The 18,005-nt window shown below is 51.1% G+C and overlaps 1 protein-coding gene across 1 annotated transcript; it reads left to right on the top strand.

Moving 5' to 3' along the window:
* The first annotated feature begins 280 nt into the window (after window positions 1–280).
* CAMKK2 (calcium/calmodulin dependent protein kinase kinase 2) lies at window positions 281–17,386 on the top strand. The gene is made up of 18 exons (XM_069030454.1): window positions 281–427; window positions 4,686–4,802; window positions 5,223–5,694; window positions 6,424–6,471; window positions 6,883–6,936; window positions 7,079–7,130; window positions 7,220–7,353; window positions 7,972–8,008; window positions 8,784–8,805; window positions 9,095–9,183; window positions 9,428–9,627; window positions 9,714–9,767; window positions 10,223–10,296; window positions 10,664–10,751; window positions 10,998–11,093; window positions 11,646–11,774; window positions 13,651–13,751; window positions 14,113–17,386. The coding sequence occupies exons 3-18, from the start codon at window positions 5,395–5,397 to the stop codon at window positions 14,183–14,185; spliced, it is 1,551 nt and encodes a 516-aa protein (XP_068886555.1). The 5' UTR covers window positions 281–427; window positions 4,686–4,802; window positions 5,223–5,394; the 3' UTR covers window positions 14,186–17,386.
* Window positions 17,387–18,005: the final 619 nt, after the last annotated feature.

The following is an 18,005-nucleotide window of genomic DNA, read 5'->3' as shown; positions in this document are numbered from 1 at the left end:
GAGGCGGCGGCGGGGGACGCGGGGAGCCCGCAGCGGGGGTCGGCGGCAGCGGGACCGGCCGGGGCTCCGCGCTGCATCCCGCGGGGAGGTGACGCGGGGCCCCGCGGCCCGGGGGGGAATAAAACACTGGGGGAAAAATTTATAAATAAACAAAAGAGCAAAACACACCCCAAGAGCGGCTTACAAGGGGCGGGCGGGCAGGATGCGGCTGCTTGGGGGGAAACCTGCCCCTCCCCGGGGCGGAGCGGGGCCTCCCTCTCTCCCTCCCTCCCTCCTTCCATCGCTCCCTCCCTCCTTCCCTCCCTCCTTCCCTCGCTGCCGCCGCCGGAGCGGAACCGAAAGCGAAGGCGGCGCCGGGCAGCCGCGCTCCGGCCCAGCGCGGCGGAGGCTGCGGGGGCTGCGGGGTCCCGGGGTCGCTCCCCGCCAGGTCGGTGCTGCGGGAGCTGGCGGGGAGGCCGGGCGGGCCCGGGCGGGGGATGCGCCCGCGGTGGCGGAGACAAAGCCGCGCCCGGAGGGACCGGGCGGGCGGGGGCGGCCGGGCCAGGGATGGAGCGGGGATGGAGCCGGGGCTGGGGCTGCTCTCCGGGCGGCGAACGGCATCGCCTCCGGACGGGGCTCTCGTGGCCGGCCTGTGCGGACACTCCCGCGGTGCGGGCTCGGTGCTGTCATTTCCCCATCCCGCTCCGGGGAGCTGCGCCGTGGCCGCCGGGGCCCCGCGGACATCCCGCTGCCGCCGGCCCCGACACGTGCTGCGGGACCCGGCGGCTGGCGGCATCCCGGGCGCGGCCGTGGGACCGGGTGGCCACACCGCGTGCCCCACAGACCCCACGGGGCTCCTGCCCGGGGATGGAGGGGCGGGATCAGGGGTGCCAGGGAAAGATAGGCCATGGGGTTGGGAAAAGAGGGGATTTTTAAGGTCAAGAGGCAAGTGAGAGTCCAGGAAAAGGTGAAGGGGATGGAGTTGATGGAGCGACTGTGTACAGGGGACAGGTCTCATTAGAAGCCACAGGTTGGGTTGCTGCGAGTGACAGAGCGTGGTTAGGAAGTGGGATGCAGCCCTGCAGCCACGTGCACGGCACAGAGCATCAGGAGCATGAAGGTAACATTCAAGACCAAGAGCAGAAGTGAGATGACCACGGGAAGCTAGTGTGATGGAGCTGTGGGCTGACTGCAATGCTGCAGGGGCAGAAACCACCCCTGGGGACAGGACCTGGTTGTCCTCAGGGCCAGGGGGACTGCACTGGGGAGAGGATGTGTGGTGGCTGTGGGCACCGGAGTTGCCTTCATGGCCCGCAACCAGAGAGACAGCCCCTCTCCTGGGAGAATGAGCCCCATCCTTCTCCTGGCCCCTCTCCATGAGCACTTTCTCTTGGGAAAAACAGCCAACAGACCCCAAAAGCCCATACCTGAGTGTGCTGTGAGGGGTATCTGATGGCCCAGTGCTGTTCTGGGGAAGGCTGTTACCACTTTGGGGAGGCAATTTGGAGGAGTCTTTGCTTTCAAGTCAGCCCTAATGTCTTTTAAAGTGCAGAAGTGCTCTCGTTTCCTCTCTTGTGGGCATCATGGGCTGGAGCCGATGTTTCCAGGAAAACTGGGAGTCACTTGGCAGTGTTGAGCAAGGTGATGGGGGTGCCCTGAGCTCATCCTGGCCCGTGCTCAACACCATCTCTGGAGCTTATGCTCTTTTGGGATGCTCATTATGTATTGCTTCAGCAGTATTAGGGAGTATCCTCAAAATTATAAAAAAACCTTGGTAAAGACGTATTTGTGAGTCCTGTTGAAACCTGCTGCTGGGTGTTGTTACACTACAATGCTACCAGCCTGGCTTTGCATTTTTTCCTCAGTTCTTTTTACCCTGTGCTGGCTGGGCCAGGCAGTGCAGGAGGCTCTTCCATTCACCCTGAGGGCGATGGAAAGCTTTGCTGCTTGGGCACAGCGACCTGTCCTAGATGGGGCATGGGTGCCTGTTTCCAGTATCTCATAAATTTGGGTGTCCTCTTGACTTCTAGAGAAGCTGCTGAGAGATTTTTTCCCATTAAAGTCAGGTGGGGGATGCATATGGTCTTTGTATACTACAGTGACTAATATACTGCTGGCAAGGTCTGTGCTCACCCGTAGGAAGGGAAACTGTGATCGATGCCCCCGTTGCTGCAGATGACACCACTCTTGGCATGGGCACTTCCACCGCTGACCGTGACCAGGGAAAGCAAAATAGCCACTGGACTCTGCCCAGGGAGACCAATAACTGCCCCAGGCTGGCCCTGCTTGGCTTTTAACCAACCTTCAGCAATAGCAGGGGAGAATCTCTGCGAGTAAAATCAGCCCTGGTTTTGGTGTTTTGAGTTCAATAAACAGCTTAAGTTGGAGTTTGTGAGCTGACGCCCACGGAAGGATGGATGCAGGGGTCACTGCCGAGCTGCCACCAAGTCTTACCCCCTTGGGAGGGTCTGATCCTGACACTGTGGCTGCCTTGCCACAGGGAAGCACGCATGGGGAAGGCGAGTGTGCGGCCCCTGCATCTGGGAGAGAAACAGCTCTGGGGAGGGAAGGGCAGGCTGAGGCATCCGTAGGCTCTGATTTAAATCCAAGCAGTCAGTGCTGCCTGCGAGGTGTCACCCTCTGCACTCGCCCAGAATCGGTCAGCATGATCCCCTCTGGAGGTGGCCACATCCAGCAGGGCCCAGGCAGGGCCCACACACTCTCAGCAGAGCTGGGGCGGCCCGAGGGGGCTGTGAAAATCCCTCACCCTCGCGGGGGCTGATTTCACTCCCATTCGCTTCCGCTCGAGCCACGTGGACTCTGAGTGAGAGGGAGAGCTGCTGCCAGGGTTTTGCAGACCTCTTTTCATTTTAATATCCCTCTCCTTGCTGAATTAGATGCGAGACTGATTGCTTCGATAATCCTGCTGCAGCCGCTATGGGTTATATATGGATTGCAGCCAAAAGCTGTGCCGATAAATCATTCCTATACACCAGGCTGTTATATTTCCTGAGGATTTTGTGGGCATGTGCTGCTCCCTTTTACATAAGGATCTGCTGGAGTTCATACCAGAATGTGCTGCTTTTCCCCAGGCAAGGGCCTGGATGGGTTGGTGAAGCCAAAGCCCCCAGGCTGTATTTCCTCTCTTTGGGATTATTGCCCTCATTTCAGCTATTTTACTTTTCTCTCTGGCTGGGAATACAGCTGTTCTCCACCTCCTCCTCCTCCTTCTCCTCCTCCTCCTCCTCAGCCTCCTCATGTGCTTATTAAGGATAACAGGGCTGTGTTCAACAGTGTGACCCCACTTTTGGGTTTCTCTCCGGGGAGTTGTCATCTCAGAGGGCAATTTCTGAGAACCCCCATCCTCTAACCCTTTGCACACACTCAGAGGGAAAACCCATCTGATTTCCCACTCCAGCCGATGTTAGGATGGGGCTTGGATGACTTTTAGTTCGCAGAGCCTGGGGAAGCCTGCTTGAATTAATCAGACTTGATATGTTTATCCTGGTCAAGCCAATTAACTCCCGCCGGCCAGGACATGCTCAGCTCTCAAGTGTGACTGAGACTTCATAACTCTATTTTGCTCAAGCCTGGCAAAATTTATCAGGAATCCTTGGAAATCGGGATGCAGGTGATTCTCTGGGGGCAGGATGGGATGCCCAGCCGTGCTGTGGCACTGCTGGGGACCGATGTTGCTACCAGCGATGTTCCTGGGGTGGTTTCATCCCAAGGCTGCCCTGATGAGCTGCCTTTTTTGGTGCGGCCACAGAGCACGGTGAGGGTAGAGGGCACAGCATTCTGGATCAGCTCCGGCTTCAGGGCAGCTATTTATATGTGCCCACTGGAGAGGTGCCCAAAGCAAGCCAGGCAAATGGCCTTGAGATGCATCCCTGTGAATTCAGGATGAATGGGGGGGGGCTGCCTGTTTGTTTTAATCCATTTGGGAGTGCATTAAAACACGCTGCCATGGGCTGCCAGCAGCACTGCGGGGAGAATTTGGCTTGGCTGGTGGCTCCCGGCTCTCTCATCCAGCAAAGCCCCATCCAGGAGCGGATTCAGCCCCACAAAACCTGGCGTTTCTGGAATAGTTTGTCCTTGTTGCTGTTCGTTGGCTTATTTATAGCCTCCCCATCCCTGTGCTTCTCTGTGCCTCGGAGCAGCGAGCGGTGCCGCGTTGGCTTCAGCTCCAGGCCAATCCCACTTGGGCACAAAAGCTCCGGTTTATAGATCAGTGTTGAAAACAGCAATTAGGCCATTGTGAAGCCTCGAGGAGGGGGAGATGATTTGATTTCTGTACTTGACCCATAATTTCTGCTGGGCTGATTCAGAGTGGTTGTACTGCGGGTGCAGCACGGAAACTTCAATGGAGACGAGTGGAGCTAATTTTAACTGGCCGCCTCGTCGAGGTGTGGGAACCAGGCAGAAAAACGCCTCAAACCCTGTTCCTGCTTCTGGGCTGGTTGTTTCAGGATATTTTTTTCGCTTCCTTCTGTGGCAACTTGTTAACCTAGAAATTAAAAACAGCACCAGTGTTGGGGCAGGGAAGAGGGATGGTTTAGAGCCAACCAACCACTGAACAGCCCCAGGTGCCGTGGGGTGCCTGGCACGTGTGAATTAACATAATTTTCTCCTCTTTTTTAATTATCACTTAATTATTTGATTTTTTTTTTAAATTCTTTGTTGCTAACAGTTTTCTCTATCTCAAGGTTTGGGGACCTGAGTTTTGCACAGAAGGCCACAGGGGGAGGAAGAGAAATCGCTGGCAATGATGGGCTGTGGGAGGAAGCAGTGAGCCAGGGGGCTGGTCCTGCACCCCACGCTTGGTAAGTGAGTCCCTGTGCCCCTGAACTGCTTTGTTTGGGGGGGTTGGCAAAGATGTGCCCACTTTGAGCAATAAAGTAGGGAACTCAGTGGTATTTATGCCGGTATAGTGCAATTCTGGATCCTGCCCTTTAAAACAACCCCTTTGGAGTATTTCTGTAGTGGAGATGATGGAGTTGTTATTCCCTGGAGGTGTTTAGATAAAGAGGATGGGAGGAACAGTAGTGACAGCCCTGGGGTTGAGGCTGGCTCCGGCCTGGGGTCTGTCCCATGGCAGGGTGATTGTGCATCCTGGTGCCATCCTGCACCACTGCCCTTGGCTTCGCCATTCCCTATGGAATGAATAAATCAATCTGTAGCACAATGACGAGCAGGAAATCCTGCTTTCCGGAGAGCCTGGCTGACCCACCCTGTGTTTGCAGGCACATCTCCCTGCCACAGCATGGCCAGGATGAGGCCATCAGTCTGTCCACGCTGCCACATGTCCCCGGCAGCTTGCCTGCCCCACGGCCCCTCTGCTGCACTGGAGGCTGCGGCCGCCAAGCTCCCGCGGCGCTGCGGGACCCCCCGGCGCTGAGCCCCGGCCACCCCAGCATGGCCTCGCTCATCGTGGTGACCGAGCACGACGCCACGGGGAGCGCAAGCGAGGAGGAGATGGACGTGCCCAGCAGTGAGGGCTTTGGGGATGGCCGGAAGCTGCACCTCTCCGGCCGCAAGCTGTCCCTGCAGGAGCGGCCGCAGCCTGCCCGCTCACCTGGGAATGGCAACGGCGCCGGCGAACGCTTCATCTACCCCTCCCTCCCTTACTCCCCGGTGACATCCCCACACTCCTCCCCACGGCTGCCACGGCGGCCGACGGTGGAGTCCAACCGTGTGTCCATCACGGGATTGCAGGTGAGGGGGATGAACATTACAGGTGAGAAGGATGAATGCTGCTCCCACAGTTCTCCTGCCCCCATCTGCCTGGATTTCACCACCGTGGCATTTCTTCTCACTTGTTTCTTTTGGGATAAACCCCTACGGCATGTTTGCATGTGTGTGGCAGAGGGCAGTGGGACATGCTGGGCCATGGGGACAGCCCTCATGGAGGCGAGATCCCAACTCACCAGTTTTCATGCCTTTTGCTGATGCCACCAACTCTCACAGCTGTTTGATGGAATCCAGGAGTGTACCACAGGTTTCTTTATTCCTTAAAAATAAGAAACAGAGAAGTTCACTGAGACCTAAAGAGAAAACAGCCCTGCCTGCCCCGAGCCTGACAGAAAACAGGCAGCAAGAGACTGCTTTGCCCAGAAGAAATAAAATTACTTGGCACCAGGTCACCAGCATTAAACCCCTCAGGGCTCTCCCGGTCCGTTGCTCTTGTTCCACATGAGTGGGCAGGACAGGATCGCCTGCCTGGCCGTTAACATTTGCAATTAGCCATCTATAAACACACCAACGTGTGGCTTGGTGGGTGGCTTTTGTGGCTCATGAATCAAAGCTGCCCAGCCCCACACGGGTGCCTGGGTAGAGCAGGACGGGGCGTGAGTTTGCAGAGAAGGTTTTGCTGGAGATTTAAAAGGAGAGCGAACGTGAGCGGTTTTGTGGCTCATGCCAAACTTCCCCACTCTCTCCCCACAGGACTGTGTGCAGCTCAACCAGTACAAGCTGAAAGACGAGATCGGGAAGGTGAATATTGGGTTTGGGGTGGGATGAGGGGTTTTGGGGTGGGAGAGTGTCAGGCTCGCTTTCACTTTCCAGTCATGGGAATGCTTCAGAATGGGAGCAGTCCATCCACTTGCCATGGCAGTTCTTTGTTGCTTCCTGTTCTGTTCTGAGTGGTGCCAATTGAATTGTATATTTTTAAGATTATTATTAATTTTCCCCCTTCGCTCTCCCTCCTATGCAATGGGGCATTTGAAGCTTTTCTTTGCTGTCAGTGTGATGTCAGACTGTACACCCCCCGTTCCTCCCAGCATCGCCCACCAGCTCTGTGATCCCTGTGGGGTGGGTTTGCGGAGAAGCCCAGAACCAGGTTTGGTGATGTGGGTTTTTTGGATTGTCCCTAACTGCTGCCCCATGGCTGTGCCCCCTCTCCAGGGCTCCTATGGGGTGGTAAAGCTGGCCTACAACGAGGACGATAACACCTACTATGTGAGTAGCACAAGGCCCTAGAGCCTGCAGCGGGGCAAGGTGGGAGGGGGATGGATCCCCTCTGCTGACTCCCTGCCCCACCCCACCAGCCACATTTTATCCTTGACTAGCCCCAAATTCCACATTTGTTCCCCTCTTGCAGGCAATGAAGGTTCTCTCAAAAAAGAAGCTGATGAGACAGGCGGGCTTTCCCCGTAAGTGGCACAAAACCTTTTGGATGGGGGATGTTTTGGGGATCCTGGGGGATTGTTCCTGACTGGACACATCTTTGCCTTTCCCACAGGCCGCCCGCCGCCCCGCGGGGCCAAAGCTGCTTCTGAGGGCTGCCTGCAGCCCAGAGGGCCCATCGAACAGGTCTACCAGGAGATTGCCATCCTGAAGAAGCTGGACCACCCCAACGTGGTGAAGCTGGTGGAGGTAAGCGCTGGCTTCATTCCAAAACTCATCCTTGAGCATGACGGAGCCTGGATGCTGCAGGGATGGGCTACACTTTGTCTTGGGTGAAGGGGAGTGACCCCAGAAGGGAGCAAGGGCAGGTCCTGCCTTAGGGAGAATTGTGTTTTCCTTGGTTTAGAAGGAAACACCTCCTCACCTCCCAAAAGATTTTTTCTTTCCTGCCCAGAAATGGAAATGCAGAAAAATGTTGCTTCTGTGGAGGAAGCAAGTGCTGAGACAGGTTTTGGGGATGAACTGGTGTTTCTGTGGGTTCAGCTGTGCAGCTGGCTTGCCCTCCACCCACTGCCTGTATGAAACAGTCCAAAAATCAAGAATTAAGGATGTGCAGGCTGGAGTTTATTTGGCTCATGAGTCAGATGATGCTTCCTGTGTGTTTTAAATATTTGCTTCCTTGAAGTACAGCTACATCTCTGTCCTCTTTTTTTCCCTACTCTTGTGGGTAGAAGCTCAGAGATGAGCAGACCGTGCTGATGGTGCAGATGGTGCAGAACTGAGATGGCTGCTAAATAAAATATCACAATTTTTAATTTGCAAGGCTTTCTTGGCACTGTTTAATTGCCTTTTTGCTTCCTTTGGCAGGTCCTGGATGACCCCAGTGAGGATCACCTGTACATGGGTAACTGCCCACTGCCCTGGGGTGTCAGAGGGATGGGGCAAAAGGTTCCCACTGTGTTTTAGAGCAGCTCTGTGTGCAGGGCTGGGTCTCTTCTTCACTTTGGGTATAGCCTGGATGTGCTGGAGTAGCAAATGGGATGAGGTTTGGATTGTGAACAGAGACAAGAGTGCTTTATAGCACTTTATTTGCATTAATTCAGCGACAGGGCATGTTTTGCCACGAGAGCACCAGCACTGATGTTCTCAGCTTTGAAGCTGGGCTGATAGAAAGTAGTTTTTATTTCTTTGACTTCAGGGAAAAAGGCACAAGTTAATGATCCAAGGTACAAATGAGCCACATTCCAACCTGCCTGGCAGACTGCAATTGTTTGCTTGTAAATACAAAACTCTTGGAGAAGGCATTTCTTTTCCATCATTTATGTTCAGCCTGTACTAATGGAGGAGTGTGTGAGGCCTTCATGGCCAAGTGCAGAGGTTTGCTCGGGGTGTGGGCTCTGCTTTTTTTGGTGGCAAACTGAGGGTTTTTATGTGCCGTGGAGGGCACTTCATGATGCTGAAGCTGCAGCACTGAAAAGATAGTTGGCAGCATCCCCTTAAGTGAAAATGGGAGCAACCCAAATGCCATGTGCCTTGCATAAGACGGCATCTCCTTTTTAAAAATAACATATTATTTTTAGAATTTTTGTCATTAAAATAATTGCTTTTGTGCTGAGACTGTGCTTGCAGTAGCCATACCCTGTAAGCGATCCGTAATCACCTTCTCTTTTGTGTTGCAGTGTTTGAACTGGTGAAGCAGGGGTGAGTACTGAATTCCAGATTAAATCCTACTAACACTTGAACATGAGATGGGTTTGTGGGTGGCAGAGCTTGGCCACCCAAGGTGGGAATGGGGTACAGAGGTGATGGGGAGGTTCATGGTGGGGCTTGAGGTCTGAGTAGCATCTCCCCAGCCCGGTTATGGCTGAGTACACCCTGCAGGTGCCTGTGTTTGGGGTTGTGTGCTGTCACCAGCCGGTGACAAAGCCTTCGGGCCCTGTTTCAGCACATCCAGGTAGGGAATGCACTCTGTTCTCTGTTGCCTTTGCAGCCCTGTGATGGAAATCCCAACCTTGAAACCTCTCAGCGAGGACCAGGCTCGGTTCTATTTCCAGGATCTGATCAAGGGCATTGAATACTGTAAGTGTCTCTGCAAAAATGATGGGATTTCTTATTTTTGTTTTTTTTTTTAAACACCTGGAGCTGGCCTTTCTGCTGGTGTGCAGTGCTGTTTCTGGTGGCTTATGCTGCACAGGGGCTTTTAAAGCTGGGGCTGGTTGTGGCATTAGCAGAAGGGCTTAGGCCACACGGAGCCCTTGTGGCTCTTTTGCTGCAGAGCAGCAGACCAGTGCTGCTGCACCACTCGTTGTCCCTCTGGCTGCAGTGCACTATCAGAAGATAATCCATCGGGATATTAAACCTTCCAACCTCCTCGTGGGGGAAGACGGGCACATCAAGATCGCCGACTTCGGAGTGAGCAACGAGTTCAAGGGAGCTGATGCCCTCTTAACCAACACAGTGGGCACTCCTGCCTTCATGGCCCCAGAGACGCTCTCAGAAACCAGGAAAATCTTCTCTGGAAAGGTATTTAATAGCAATTTGAAGGGTCTTGGACTAACCTTGCACACACTGTCTGTTGTAGATTTAACTATGCTTTCTTCATTCTGCAGGCTTTGGATGTCTGGGCCATGGGGATCACCCTGTACTGCTTCGTGTTTGGGCAGGTAATGAGATGGTTTTTCAGTGCTGTTGGTGTTTGGGGGGGTTGGTTTGTGCCTCCCATGTTCCAGGTAAGCAGTGGGACTGGCACCTGTGTCCCTGTTCAAGCTGAGTGGAGATGAGGATGTGTGGATGGAAATGGGAAACCTTTGCCTGTCCCTTGAGTGGGTGCAGCCAAAAGGCTTGTGTTTTTCTTCTTCCCCAGTGGAAAAAATTCTGTGCCTCTGCAGATTTTTTAGGAAGGGAGCTCTTATAGTAATTGGTAATTTTTGGTTAAATGTTTTTTTCATTGTGTCTGTAAGTAGACATTGGTGTAATAGGAAATCTTCTGGAATTTCCCTGTAACTGGATCTTTGCTCTCGTTCATACCCTATGAGATCCTGATGTTCCTCTGGCTGCCCCACTGCTGCCTCTTAATGGAGATTGTTGCTTTCTTCATTGCTTTTTTTCTTCGTGGTAGTGCCCTTTTATGGATGAAAGGATCTTGAGTTTACACAATAAAATCAAGACCCAAACGTTGGAGTTCCCAGACCAGTAAGTACTCAAAAACAAAAACAACCCATCAATCCTTATTTTACAGCTCATTGCAGTTGCTTCTCAAGCACTGCCTGGGTAGGGCTGGCCCTGCTCTTCTGTGGTTTTGCAAAACCCAGGCTTTGAGTTGGCCTCTCCCTGCCCTGCCCTGTGGGATCACACTTCACATTGCCTCATAAGGGGTTTTTTTGCTTTTTCTGGGGGTTTGGAAAGGACGGGGTGTATGAGGACCCAAAGTTGCATCCTTGCTGGGGCTGGGGTCCAGCCCCTCTGCCTGGGAAGGCCCACAGTGGCCAGCACTGAGGTGACCAACAGAGACAGCATTCATCCCTTTCCCCATCTCATCTCTCCCTTCTTCCTTCCACAGGCCAGAAGTTACAGACTTCTTGAAGGATTTGATCACACGGATGTTGGATAAAAATCCTGAATCTAGGATTTCGGTTCCAGAAATCAAGGTACTGACCCAGCTTCCTGGTGCTGGCTGTGGCTTCACTTCTGTTGGGTTCTCCTTGCTTGGCTTTTTTTGGGAGTCAGTTTGATCGCGCCAGGCTAGGTCCTCCCCCTGTGCCCAGGGCCCCTGGGCAGGTAAGTCCCAGCTCCTTCCCCTGCTCTGGGACCTGCTCAGCTTTGGGACCTTTGGTGCCTATAGAAGTCACAGGCAAAAGGAAATCCCCTGAGTACAGTATTTCCTCTGCTACCAGGAAAGTACTGTGCAACAGCATTTCGCAGGAGATTTCTGGTCCTTCGCCCCTGCGGGAGCCTGGAAGGGGCGAGAAGCTGAGAGAATGGAGACCAAGGTAGGGGGAAAGGACTGCGGGGGAATTGTGGAACCATTTTGTGCTCCTCCTGCAGCTGACCAAGTTACCAGGTGTGTGGGCAAGGAGAAACAGGGGTTCTGCCTTCAGTCATGGATTAAACCAGGTTCAGGATGAGGGCTCCGTGGGTCTCCCCATTACTGCTGCTCATACGTATGGACTGGAATAAATCTCTCCTGCCTCTTGATGCTGCCTCATCCATAAGATGAGAGTGAAGATAGGTCTCCTTCCCTAAAGCCCAGAGATCCCAGTGCTGTAGGTCACCAAGGTTATGGCTTGGTTGTGTAGGTGGGTCTAGTGCTGGCTCTGAACGAGCCACACCACAGCATTTTCTGCTCTGGACTGTGCAGTTCCTGGCAGCACCGGGGTGAGCTGGCTCACCAGTGAGATGGCACATCCCTGCCCTGCTCCCCGGCGTTTCAAGGAGCATGTAGGGGCCATAGCTTGGACAAGGAGATGCGTTTGCCAGGCTTGTGTTGTTTGAGTTATGAAAAAGAGGAAATCGTTCCTGACAGGCTGTATTATTAATTGAAGTTGCACCCTTGGGTCACCAAGAACGGAGCGGAGCTGCTGCCCACGGAGGATGAGAACTGCACCCTCGTCGAGGTGACGGAGGAGGAGGTGGAGAATTCAGTGAAGCACATTCCCAGCCTGGCCACCGTGGTGAGTACAAAGGAGTTGATGGTCTGTGGATGTACAGCAGGGTCCATGCTGCCTGCTGGGATGGCCCTGAGCAGCAGGAGTTTGCTGCTGAAGGACAGAAGCATTGGACAGGATTAGAGCAAAGCCCTTCCCTCTCTTGGAAACAAGTGCTGTAAGACACTTCAGTGTCTCAGGGTCTCAGCAGCTCACTGGATGTGGCTGTACCCCACAGTGCAAGGGAATATTTTAGAGCAGTTCCAAAGGTAACTGTCAGTGGGTTGCTGGTCTTCACACTTGAGCTGGCTGCCCAAATATCACTGTATTTATTCAGGGCAAAAGAGCATCTGGTCCAGAACCTGCCTGTGGCCGGGAGCAGGTGTTTTGGCCAGGCACAAGGAGCTCCTGCCCTGTTCTGCCTGTCCAGCCGTAGGGGCTGTGGGAGCTTCTCAGGATGGAGATTTTATCTGGGCCACGACGTGCATCAGCCCCCGCCTGGAGCTATTCTTGGTGACTTCATCTCATCTCTTTTCAAGCTCATATTTTTACTCTCTGCAACCCACTGTGGTGGTGAGAACCACACTGTAACCCTGTTCTGTGTGGAAGGTGAAAAATCCTTTGTGGTTTTGAACCTAATGATTTCTTTGGGTGCCGCCAGCCCTTGCCATTCACAGTTCCCTGGCATGGTGTTATCTGCCTGTAGGCACCCAGGCTGTGATGTTTTTGAAGAACAGGTTTCCCTTTGAAGCCCCTTTTCCATCTCATAGCTGTGCCCACATCTGGCCTCGTTTCTGGAGCTCTCTCCCTTTTGGGTGCGCTGCAGAAATCTCACTGACCACAGACATTTGAATATGCAAATATACCTTGTGCTGCTCAGGCTGAAAAAGCAGATGTTGCTCTAAAGAGATCACCATTGATGAGGGGTTTACCCCCTTTTTCCTGTTCGGAGGGGACTTGATCAGGGGGCTCAGTGCTCCCAGCCCTGTTGAAATCCAGGTGTGTTCAGCACAGCTCAAGGCAAATGAGATTTTACTGCACCTCTTTGACTCTTAAATAACACACTGCCTCCAGGCAGATGTGGTATTTTCACATTTGCATTTGATCTTCAAAATTACCCTCTGGTGTCTGATCGTTGTGCAGCCAAGTGCAGGCATTGACACTCCAGTATGAAATTCACTCATGTGGCTTTGACTCTTGCATAAAACACCCTCCCCTTCGGACATGGAAGGGTTCTCTGTGCGCCCTGGTGAGCAGATGCATGAGCCACAGAGGAATGAGAACAACATCAAATGAAGCTAAGGGCTCTCAGGGATGCACCTGCTGAGACAGAGTCCAGTGCTGCTCACCTTGTTGTCTGCTCCCACCAGCAAAACAAGCTGGGGGATGCCAGGGAAGAACCCTGACACATCTCTGTTCCCACCAGTCTCTGATTGGTAACTTTGTGGTTTGCAGCCAAAGCTGGACAAATGGCCAGCTTTTCAGTTTGGTTTCAGATGAACATTAAGGTAAAATCATGCCAGTTCTTAACCGTCTCCCTTTCCAGTGAATTATTCTGCCAGGTAATCATGGAGAACTGGGAATTTGCAGATACTGAATGCAGTAATCAGTAAAACCTAATTCTGAGGAGGAAATAAACCTCCAAGACTTGGCTTTGCTCTCCTTTCCAGCCTCTTACACCTAGTGTGGCTCTCAACTGCAAGAGTTTCAGATGAGGATACAGCCCCTGTATTAAGCAGCTGGAGACTTGCAAAGATGCTTCCTTCTGATTTCTATTCTTTTAATAGAGAACTTTGACTTACTTTCACTAGTTTTTTAATTACTTGGGCATGAAAGTTGGATGTTCCTGTTGCTCTTGAATGGAGGAAAAGCAGCTCTGATGAACTACATTCTGGTTTTGCAGATCTTGGTTAAAACGATGATCCGGAAGCGATCCTTTGGGAACCCGTTCGAGGGGAGCAAGAGGGAGGAGCGGTCATTGTCTTCCTCTGGGAACCTGCTGCCGTAAGTGTCATCACCTCACCTCAGCCCCAAAAGACATTTGCAGCTTTTTCCAATGTTCTGGAGGAGAAATTAAATAGCTGGGCTTTGAAACTTTCATGGGGGCCATGATTGTGACATTCACACACCCTCTGTCTGATCTGTAACTGCTTTATGGGATTTTTGTGACATGGAATAGCCTGCTATTCTGATGGGACGAAAAACATCTTTTTATGGCACTTCCAGCCTGTTATGTGGGGAGAAGTGACACATGCTCAGTGTCCCAAAGATCCCATGGCAGGGAAGGGGCAGAAACTGGTGTCTTGTGGCCTGCTTTGCCTTTTTCTGAGTCACTCAGCAGCTGGTTTATTTCCTTTGAAAACAGGAAACGAGGCAGTGAAGATAACCTGAAATGCAACGACTTGCCCAACGTGGGAGAGGAGGAACTTCTTTCGTGAACGTAGACTTTATGGTTCTGTTGAGCAACTCAATCCAGGGCACGTCACAAAGTGTGCGCTGGGGACGAGGTGACCAGAGCCCACAGCAAACACAGCATGACATGGCGCTATCTCAGTACAATGCTGGATGTAGAGCTCACATAGCAGCATGTTATCACATGTTATCAGACATCCAACTATTTGCCATAAACATGGAACATCTCTGATCACTTGGACTGCTGACTTCTGGTGGGAGAGGCGCTGGCGGACAGTGAAGAGGTGAGCGGTCGTGGTGAGCAGCAACAGGGCTTTGCAAAACAAAAGCCACAGCAGCCAAAGGAAAATGTGTTTGGAACTGCTTTTAGCTGGTTTTAATGCCAAATAATTTGCAGGGACTGACGCCAGCGTCCCAGGGGCGCGATGCCCATCGCGTAGCCGTGGGCACGCGCAGAAGGGTGAAGCTTTTGCCAAGTGGGATACACAGCAGTAAAACCAACCACACGTGTGCACTTTGAGAGTTCACGACCTACCAGGAATGTTGTTGCATCTATTTCTTGTCGTTCTGGTTTGTTTTTAATTGACACCTTTTTAACTGCATGGGAACAAAGCAAAAACCCACCTTTTCAGCTTTTTAAAGAATGCCTATCTTTGTGAGCCAAGTTGTATGAAATGGCATCTTCAGGACGTTCAGAAAGTGAGGTTAATTACCTCCTCAGGTAATTAATACCTTTCCAGAGGCCTTGGTGTGACCAGGACTTGGTAAGTTAGGTATTCAGTGTATGAAAGGAAAAGGTATTTAAGGGCTTAAGTTCAGCTTGAACTATTTTTGCTGCAGACTTATGAGCGAAAGGTGGTGTTTAGCTGAATGTTTTAAACAACAGAAGCACTAACAGTTTGTTTCTAAATCTTTTACTTGATCTAGGTAGATATATTATAAAATATAAAATTCAGGGTAAAATCCTTCACTTCCATGTACATTACATGGTTTACTACAATTAAAAATAATACAACTTATGCTGTTTTTTAAGTATAGACTTAGGGCTTGCTTAGAATTTAAGATCTTAATGATTAGCTAGTAATTTTCAAAGAAACGTTTGTTTTCCAAACTCTTAATCTGGATTCTGGGGCCAATGCTATGTATTTTTTGCAAGTTTGTTACCAGTAATTTGTGAATGCCTGTGGGTCAGAGGCTTGTTAGTAAATTAAGTGTATATCTAGTTCATGGATTGTTTCTTACGAAGAGCTCTTTCACCTTCAGTCAGATTACTCTGATTATTTGTGGTGCTTGTACAAAATAATAATCTATCATGTGGTGGGAGAGACTCTGGTGTCCAGACTCACTTTCCCAAGTTCTCTGTGCTTGAACAAAGCTGGAGAACGAGGAGCCAGGGTTTGCCTGAGGAAAGGGGTCACGGTAAGTACAGTTGTTTTGTGGATGGAGTGTGGGACTAGGGGGAAAAGATCTGGTTCTTTTCCCTTCTCAGTCTGATGTAGTTGTGTGACCTTGAACGAGGCATTTGATGTACCTGACAGAGAAGGAGGATTTGAGTCTCCCAAGCTTGTGAGGGACTGATAAGGTGTAATTCTTTGCCCTCAGGAAGAAGGCACTAGGAGACTGCCAAGTATTTGGATTAATGGTAAGATCTCTGCCTATTAACCCTGGCCATGGATGCCCTGCCTTTAGAAAGTGACCGTTCCCTTGTCTTCCTTTATCCTGGACAGCACAAGCAGCAGCGTGCCGAGGTCCTTGGCCCCGCTGCAGTCAGACCTGGCCTGGTAATTCCTGGTTAGGACTGGTTTTTGTTAAAGCCAGGACAGCATTAGCAAGGGTGCAGATGCCTACCCAAACTGTCCCTTACACCTTTTGATCCCTTGAAACAATGTTCCCCCTAAATTGCAATTTATTATGGAAGCATTGTGCTGCTGGCCTCTCTCCAAAGCCAGTGAGGACAGGACAGTTGGTGGTTTAGGAGCAATACTATGGAGTTTGGAGCCATAAGACATGCACTGTTTTCCTCCCATTTTAGTCCGAGGCTATGCCAAAGCCCTGCAGCTTCAGCTATGGGAAAACCAAACAGGTAACTTGGGGGCCAGCACTACTACAGCTGCCTGCTCCCTCTTTCCTACAAAGGACTTTTCATTGTGGAAATGTGTGTGAGTGGGCAGCCTGGTTCTCTAACCCTGCAAATGGACTTGATCTGCCAAAAAAAATGTAAAAAGCTAGGGGATCTGATTCTCTGTAGCTAGTGCATAGTAATGTGTGTGGTGTGTTTGCTAGAGGTGTGTTGTAGAGATCTCTGTGCTGCCCATCCCTGGTTGTGATTTGTCAGGTGAGACAATTTACATTGACCAAACAGGTCTGCCAGGTGTAATGCATCTTCTCAACAGCTGTACCAGCTCCCTGCTGCCCAGCCAGTCTCTGGGCCTCAGATACTCCCACAGATCAGTGTCTGATTGCCTGCACGGGCTTGGTTCTGAAGGATGCTAAAGCTCAGCACTTCCCCAAGGTGCTCTCCAAACCGAGTATCCCTCAGTGCAGGCTCTGGTGGGGCTGCAGCCAAATGCACATTTTGGAAAGAAACGTGATGTGGATTTTTCTGGTTGGCCAGCTCTGTTGAAAGCATAAAGTGTGGCCATGTGAGGGAGATCTCTCTAAATGCATGACCTGTTAGAGAAGCTGTACTGTGTATATAAACCTGCTCAGTTCCCCAGCTGCTGTTCCTTAGTAGTAACGCTGGCTTTCTCCTTATAGTGAAGTGAACATTTTGCTTGTGCCTTGGAACTGGGCAATAGCTTGATTTCCCCAACTCCCTTCCTTCCAAGCAAGCCCGGTGCTGACTGTGGGCTTATTGCTGGGTACTAAGCCTTTTTGGCTCCGTAAGCACACAGGAAAGTGCTAAGGGGAAACCAGGCCTCTTGTCTGAGTAGTTTTCCATGGTGGTTCCCTTTTACCTATCAGGCAATCAATCTGTTTCTTTTCTAAGGTCCTGAACTATTCCTGATTTTTATACTGTTTGTTTAATGACAAGGCTCGTGTTTCATTCCTACCCCTTTATTATGCATTTAACTTTATCAGGTGTATCAAGTTTAAATACTGTGTATTTACCACTTTTAAATTATATTACCTAAGAAGAAAGAATAAAGAAACAACTAAGTGTTTTTCCACACAGCTATTCAAGCTTCACTGTACAAGTTGAAATAAATGACATGCAACCAAACCCAGAGTTAGCTGATCAAGTGGAACCATTATTCTGTTTGAGTGGTCTTTATCAAGCTGTAAGAGTTTGGTTGTTGGAAGAGGAATCTGAAAGCACTCTCCTGTGTTAGTGAAGTCTGGTGCTCTACCATTACTGGGGATCTTGGGCTAGGATGAGACCACAGCAGCTCAGGCCACTGTATAATCCAAACTGAGCAATCACATGCATAGACTGGAGCACTGACTCTTGGAAGGGCACTCTTTGAGTTGGGACATAACTTAGTGCTCAGCAGCAGCAGGCACATAGAGAATAAAACAAATTGATAATGCTGTGGTTTATCCACTGTGCTGCTGGAGAAAGGCAGCTAGGATGCTGGAGGTAAGGAATAGATCCCAGGGCTCTGTAACACCAGAAAAGATTCAGAGAAAGGGAAGACCTGGACTTTATGAGTCACTGTGATTACTAGAGGTACTCGAGGCCATGTGAATATAAAAGCCAACAAATCCACTTCAATCAAATTGTGTAAACACATTAAATGCAGCAGCCCAGACACAGGGTTGGTGTGATGGTGAAAAGCATGGGAGGCGTGCCAGGGAATAACAGATCTGTTCTTCCAAGCAGTTGGTACCAGCATTCAGATAAAG

This window comes from Aphelocoma coerulescens, chromosome 15 (assembly GCF_041296385.1).
Source record: "Aphelocoma coerulescens isolate FSJ_1873_10779 chromosome 15, UR_Acoe_1.0, whole genome shotgun sequence".
Taxonomy (NCBI): Eukaryota; Metazoa; Chordata; class Aves; order Passeriformes; family Corvidae; genus Aphelocoma; species Aphelocoma coerulescens.
Note: the sequence above shows the minus strand (reverse complement) of the source record. Positions and strands in the feature narration are given on the sequence as shown.